Source organism: Papaver somniferum, chromosome 1 (genome assembly GCF_003573695.1).
Source record: "Papaver somniferum cultivar HN1 chromosome 1, ASM357369v1, whole genome shotgun sequence".
Lineage (NCBI taxonomy): Eukaryota > Viridiplantae > Streptophyta > Magnoliopsida > Ranunculales > Papaveraceae > Papaver > Papaver somniferum.
In genome coordinates this window covers 118,153,179-118,160,531 of record NC_039358.1, presented here as the reverse complement: position 1 = coordinate 118,160,531, position 7,353 = coordinate 118,153,179, and the positions used below count along the sequence as shown (strand labels likewise).

Sequence of the window (7,353 nt, the reverse complement as noted above, 5' to 3'; positions counted from 1 at the left end):
TCATGCCTACCCCACAATAGTGTAACCATTATGTGCTAGTCAAGGGACTTAATGTTGATGGTGGATTTTCATTTAAGGTTAAAATGGTAAAAGCCAAAAAATTATGCGCTGACATCCTGCAAAGAATAAAGTCATTGATAAGTGATGAATACTTCTTCACTTTACTAATTCACCTAGAATGGAGCATGTGGCAACAATCCCAGTATTCTGTGAATTAAATACACAAAATTCATCCAGGTTTGAGCATGTAGCAACAATCCCATATACCCTGTGAATTTGTAGCATTATTAATTAATGCATGATTAGCCTTGTATTTCATGTGTCGTTCCCGCTGAACTCTCATTATTGGTGCGGCATGACGACTGAGCGTTTCTCTCAGCAGAGTAACACGAATCTCCAAGTGTCAATAATGAGGCATGCACGAAATTCCTGTACAGGCTACAACTCTCGGTGTGTTATACTAGCCCGATCGAGTATCTGGACTGTCTATGTCAGTCTCAGAAATAATCACGATCACGCAAGTTGGCCGCATGATTTAAGCAGCCTAGAAGATCCTCAGCAGGAGAAGGCTACCACCTTAATAACCACCAGCGGGCCCGTTTATGCTCTGGTCTGTCGAACGCATGTCATGCCTCCAAAACATTCACCAAACACTAACCTGCAAAAGGATGGTCGAACTGGTGAAACCGTTTGGAGAAGATTCGCACGAACAAAGGCCGCCAATATCGGTCTCAAAATAGTTACGACCGTCCAATTTCACCGACATATTTGGACGGCGTGGATCATCCCATGACCGGTTGGACAAGCGTTGTCCTGCACACCGGCGGGCCCCCTTCACGCCCGCATAATCAACCACCTCACAACCTATCCAGGGAGGAGCAAACGCTCGCCCAAAGTTCGGTCGGCGTGATGCTTTAAGGGTCGCAGGAAATTCCACTAAAGGTCTTAAATTGATCACGACCATCCAACTTCACCAGCATGTTTGGATGGCTTAGATCAGACCCATAGTTGTCAGGCAGGTATTGGCATGTTCACCACCAGCCCAATGTGGGCCCCACATGGTCGGCCTCCCCAAAAGAGGAGCGTAGCTTGCCAATTCGTCCAACCAAAGTAGCGTGGACATGAAACCCTAATTAGGGTTTGCGGCATATCACATGTGTCGCAAATCAGTCGCGACCATCCATCTTCGCAGGCATAGATGGAGGGTGTAGATGTAGATTCAAAGGGTCCCAAGCATGTCAACACAATCACCGTGGGCCCGTCTACATGCGTGACAATTCGGCTAAGGACGACCATGGCTAGATGTCTCGATTCGAGCGCTCAAACAAGGCATGGTCGCGCGGTTCCAATTGCAAACCGATCTCGACCACTCCACTTTGCCGTAAAAATCGAGTGGCTTAGATCACATCTCCATGGGACAGCGAGGTACGGACGTGTACACCGAGAAGCCTTCTACACGCATGCCCGGTCGGTCTTTCCAAAAACATCTCCCATGCATGGATTCGACCAAGATGAGAGTAGGTACTTGCGCACCTCCTAAACCTTAATCTGACGGTCGCAGATGTGGGTCGCAAGTCATCTCGTCCGTCCAACTTCGCCAGCTTGGACGGATAACCTAAGGCAGGAGTTAGGCGACCAGTGAGGCATCACCACGATCACCGTCCACCACTCTTCCACATGGGGTGATCGGCCAAAACAAGGCTTGCATGTATAGCCTCCAAACGATCACTCGAAGATGGCTGGACGTGATGCTATTTTAAGACGCTTAAATTCGTGACTTACTCCGTTAAGCCTTAAAACAGCGATGCTTCATACATGCTGAATATATTCGATGCATTACCTGCATAGAATACACACAATATTTCATAAATATCTACTTCCTAAATAACTTAGTCATTTAATCTAGCATCACATGCTACCTTATTTGGGTCCCACGATCCACACATTCGAGACATCAAACATGTCACAAACTGGGGGATACATACTGGGGTATTGGTCTGGCGGTTTACAGCGTGCAGCGTGCAACACGCCATCACAAGAACGTGTCAGGAAGACATGGACGGTTAGTGATGATGGGAGAAGTGGACTTATACCTTATCGTGTGACAACCACTAACACGACTCCACTACTCCATCACTCCACTTTCTCCACTTCCCACGAGATACAGGGTTAGGCGCAATGACTTGTATAAATAGGTTCTCCTCCCTATTTCTAAACAAGACAAACGAGACAGAAGCCAGCTGTTGATACAATCGTATTCCAACACCAGAACTGATAGCTTTCATTCTGCAAGCCAGTTCAGCTTTCTGATACAAGTCATACACAACCAACACCTTCACAATCTCAACACCTTCTTCGCTTCCCTCCCTAAGATCAACCCCATCTCCTTCACTTTGTGACCGAAGCAAGTCTGGAACGACCATTTCTTGGTTTAGGCCAGAATTGTACAGATTGATTTCTCGAATCAAAAGCACTCCCGTGCAGTGCATTTGCTTAGGGTTTAGATTCATTTCTCATCCACACACCCCAAGTTACCAAAACCGACAGAAATAGTTTTCACCCATAAACACACCGCTTGTTTATCATAGCTGTGTGCTTCACCGATTAAGCTCATTTTACATCCTTGAGGACAAGGATGATTCGGAGGAGTGGGATTTGTCATAAACCGAGCTTCATGACAATTAGACTCTGCGGGTTATTTTAGTAGTTTCCTTATTAGTTGAGGGGTAGCCTAGGCATTTCTATTTGTGAGTTGATTTACAACAATATAAGCTGTGTTGTTGTAAGAAAATGGTATGAAGGAATTAATCAAATTAAATGTTCTTCTCTCCCGTAATATCGTCTGCCTCTCTTTCCTTCCCCTAATTCGTCTGATTCTTCTTCTAACCCTCTGATTCCTCTCCCCCTTCTTCAATTATCTCTATCCTTAGAGATTTATCCTGTTCTGAGCTAACTTGTAACGTAGATCGTTACAATTGGTATTCAGAGATGTTTCGATTCTGCGGGTTATTCAATGGAGGTTGCAGATGTGGACGAGTTTGATCCCACAGAATTTACAGAACTTGAATTATTATCTCAGAAGATTTATAGTTTGGGAAGATTTCAAGCTGCAGTATCAGAGAAGCTGGGGGTGAACTTATTCGACCTCCTAAGTAGGTAGAAGGATGGATAAGCTTGTTTTCAGCAGAAATAAAGGATATCCTTGCGATGGAGCGTAGGCTGTGTGTTGAGAATTCGGTTGAAAGTGTTGGATTACTTCAATCGGTGGTTAAACAATTGAAGGTGATGAAAACCTATATCGCTGCCAACACAGAATCAACCCCTATTGATGCAGATAATTTCACTCAGAATTCTTCAATTCCATCAGAAGAAGAGGAAGATGATGGTTGTCTCGATTTCGATTTGCTTATTCCCTCGTTTTTCTTTTATGAAGAGGAAGATTTGTCCGATGAGGTGAGTTTTCACCCTAATGAAGTTAGGGGTACTTACAGTAGCTGTGAGAAACATCAAAGCTTGAAGGAGCTGGTCATTCATCACAGCGGGCTATTGAGTAAGGATTGTTCACCCATTCTTTCTGATTATTCTCGTAGCATATTTGATCGTGGTAAGTATGCAGTCATACCACCCAATTGTTTTAGAAAATGGATTCTTCCATTGATTCTTAGCCCTGGGTTTAAATCAGATTTGGGTTTACATATTCGATAATTCCCTTGTTTGTTAATTTTACAGAAGTTCATGTGGATGGGAAGTTGTTTGTTGAACTGCCTGAGAGTATAGCTTGTCATTTGGGCAGTGACAAGGATGATTTTCTTGTGCTACATAAAACAAGTAAGATGAGTTACAAGTTACTAATAGATGAATGTCTCTTCATGGATATGAATTTTGCTCGGTGGATATATGATCGTGGCAAAGTGTTCGATGTTCTTAAAGAGTATTTTTCTTTTGCTGTCACTTATAGGATTGGTATTGATACAATGACATCTTGTGAGGTGGCTCCTGTTGGGTCAATTCTATTGGGTAATTACAAAGAGGAACTCGTTAATGAGCTTATTTTGAAACATGGTTCCCAAGTAGTATTGTTGGTGGATACCTGGATTGTATCTGTGCTCATGATTGTTTCAAATGGTATGAATAATAAGATGATTGCTGCATTGCCAGAGAGAAATAAATTTTTGTTGCTTATGTCGGCTAGAGTGGCGAGCATTAAGAAGGTACATAAAGGGTCCGTTCAAATGCTGGTAAGGAACGGAGCATATTTTTTTTCTTACAGCTAACATGCGACTCGTTTGAGGCAATTGCAATTTACTTTTTGTGCTTACAGAGTGTCATCGAGAGTGAGGAAGATTACATAACAACAACTGAGTTATATTGGAAACTGCTTAGAGCAGTGAATTCATCTAGTGATCATAAATATTCTTGTTTTATTCCACCCTGGAGTTTGAATATAAGGGAAGAAGATATGTCTACGTCTGCAAAGTTTTTTCGGGTGGACTTATTCAGGGTTATCATTGATAGACAAGAAGGTGATGTACACCATATTCTTTTGCGTGAGTCTCAAAAACTTTCAGTGCTTATATTCTCAGCTTACACAATTGCTAGAACTCGTTTATATCTTTTAAGAATCTATACTTATCCACTTTCTCCTGAGGTGTATGGAAGATATATGATTCAAGAGAAAGTTGTGTTGAAAGTGTTGCAGTCCAACTGTAGTTTTTTATATACATTTAAATTTACCCTGTATCTTCTTTTACGTTGCAACCAACTGGCATAGACGACTTATAACTCGACCATTTCTTTGCAAGGATAGTGGAAACTCAGTTTGCGCTCCTAGAAAATCAAATGATACATGGGAGGCTGGTGGAGTTCTTGAGGTGGAAGTTCAAATTAGTTCCAACTGGGTGGTGGAGCGGTTATGTAGGTTCAGATTTCTTACTTTTGCAATTCACAGACGGGTTACCTACGGATGTAAAACGTGTCCGTGTTCGATCAATGAAGATTCGTCTTAACACAAGCGAGAAATAATATGTATTGAGAATTCTTGTGAAGAGTTTAAATATATTTCTTTCAATCATTACTGAAGCTATAGTCGATCATGGAGTCTGTAAAGTGCAACTTCGAGTTTCTTCTTATCATGTGCTGCTGCCTTTGGATACTTGCATTTCTCCCAATTCTGCTTGTTGTCGAATTTTGTTTGATCGAGGTAAAATGGGTGCAACCATACGGAGGAGTTCTCATTCGACAACGTGGTATTCGCAGGTGATTATAGTGTATAAACTAGAAGATGGTGTGCCTTGGATCCATGTATGTCCTGTTATGGTGTTTTTCTTAGTTGCTGGCATTTATTTTAAGCTGTTGGAAGTACTCAGTGGCATAGTGGTTGGTGTTTGTACTCAGCTGGTAGTTGCAGTTCTGAGGTGTGCCTTCACGATAGTTAAGGTAATTATAAACTATGCTCTAGTAGGTATTCTCACATGGGTTGATGCGCGGCAATGCAAACTTGCCCACAATCAGTTATTAGGTTTGCTAATTCGAGAAAAAGGAGTGGAAAGCAAATGGTACGCGTTGCTCAGTCAAATATGTATGGGAGCTAATGGTGGTGAGAGCATAGTGAAAGAAGTATTTGAAGAAACAAGTAATGAACTGGTGGGTGTTTTTACACAGCTAAGAGATGCAGTTATGCGAATGGGAATGAATAAAAGATTCAAAGAAGTTGTTTGGATTGTTGATGATGCTCGGCTAGGTGTAGGCAGATTACAACAGATTACAACATATGCTTGTGCAAGAGCCACTAGTTCAGCGGAATATCACATCACCAGGGTATTTTCAGCTCTCAAGCAACTCTTACATCTTCATGCCAGGGATACAAGGCATTTTTGGGAAGGAATGTCACAAGATTTCAGTATATTCACAAGCTTTGAATCATCTTTTGGCTACCGCGCTGAGGATATTGTGCACAGGTGCTAAGGTCAACCATAAAGAAGTTATCTTCCCTGGAAAAGATGGGATGGTGCAGATTTTTGTGCTAGGAGTGAGAATTTTTAATTAAATTAGAACTGCATGTTCAGGCTTCTACTGGTGGTGGGCATTTACCAAGCAGTGAGATATCATGATACTCAAGGGCCAAGTTTTGAAGTTTGAATGCTGATTATTTGAAAGAGGAGTGGACCAAGTTGATACCTTCAGTTCGGATGAAGGATTTCAGTTCTCAGGGGCCTTGGTATTAAAGTTTATTAAATTTGCATCTCCTACTGAATTCGAGTTATCACCGCTTGTTTATCATAGATGTGTGCTTCACCGATTAAGCTCATTTTACATCCTTGAGGACAAGGATGATTGGGAGGAGTGGGATTTGTCATAAACCGAGCTTCATGACAATTAGACTCTGCAGGTTATTTTAGTAGTTTCCTTATTAGTTGAGGGGTAGCCTAGGCATTTCTATTTGTGAGTTGATTTACAACAATATAAGCTGTGTTGTTGTAAGAAAAGGGGATGAAGGAATTAATCAAATGAAATGTTCTTCTCTCCCACAATATCGTCTGCCTCTCTTTCCTTCCCCTAATTCGTCTGATTCTTCTTCTAACCCCCTGATTCTTCTCCTCCTTCTTCAATTATCTCTATCCTTAGAGATTTATCCTGTTCTGAGCTAACTTGTAACGTACATCGTTACAAATATTCACTGTTAGATGAAAACCTGATTAGATTCAAGCTAATATTTCTGAACCGTTAGATCGAAAACTTAGCTTGTCACACACAAATGAAATGTCCAATTTTGGATTTATGAACCGTACCCAAACATTAACATTTGTTGGTTCAACAAGTCAACCAAATGGTTAGCCATATGATTACTCTCATATCAACCTTATTCTTCTTCACCAACTAGTTCAAATGACTCAAATGAACTAGTTAGAGAGTTGTTCAATTACAAGGAAATCTTATGTAACTACAAAAGACACAATTGAAGCAAAATCGGTTTGATTCACTCGAATCGGTTCATGAACTTTATAGCCACGGTTAGCAAAAGCATTCCTTAGTTTATTTAAAACATTAGTTTAAGAACAACCGACTTTAGATATAACCTGCTCAAGTTCGCGGACTGGGTTCGCGGACTTAAGCTCATGGAAGGAGTACACAAACTCCAGCAGAAAATCTCGGGCCGAGAAGTTCCGCAAGTTCGCGGACTGAGTTCGCGGACTTGGCTCACGCCACTTCCATTTCTCTTGATCAACAAAGTTCGCAAATTTTGGTTCAAGGAATAAGGAATTATACATATATATGTGTTTCCACAACAATGTTTATATCCTACCAATGGTTATGTAATCTAAACTCTCATTTCAATCATTGAAACATTCTCAG

The 7,353-nt window shown here is 41.4% G+C and overlaps 1 protein-coding gene across 5 annotated transcripts; it reads left to right on the top strand.

Annotated features, from left to right (window-relative positions):
* Window positions 1–2,813: 2,813 nt before the first annotated feature.
* LOC113298035 lies at window positions 2,814–6,530 on the top strand. 5 transcript variants are annotated; one of them, XM_026546687.1, is made up of 4 exons: window positions 2,814–3,604; window positions 3,730–4,238; window positions 4,322–4,547; window positions 4,808–6,530. In XM_026546687.1, exons 1-4 carry the CDS (start codon window positions 3,208–3,210, stop codon window positions 5,020–5,022), a joined length of 1,347 nt encoding a protein of 448 aa, XP_026402472.1. In that variant the 5' UTR covers window positions 2,814–3,207; the 3' UTR covers window positions 5,023–6,530. The 5 variants fall into 5 exon arrangements, with proteins under 5 accessions (XP_026402472.1, XP_026402495.1, XP_026402487.1 ...); XM_026546710.1 differs by having other exon boundaries at window positions 3,730–4,017; window positions 4,159–4,238; window positions 4,322–4,951; XM_026546702.1 differs by having other exon boundaries at window positions 2,814–3,550; window positions 4,322–4,951.
* Window positions 6,531–7,353: the final 823 nt, after the last annotated feature.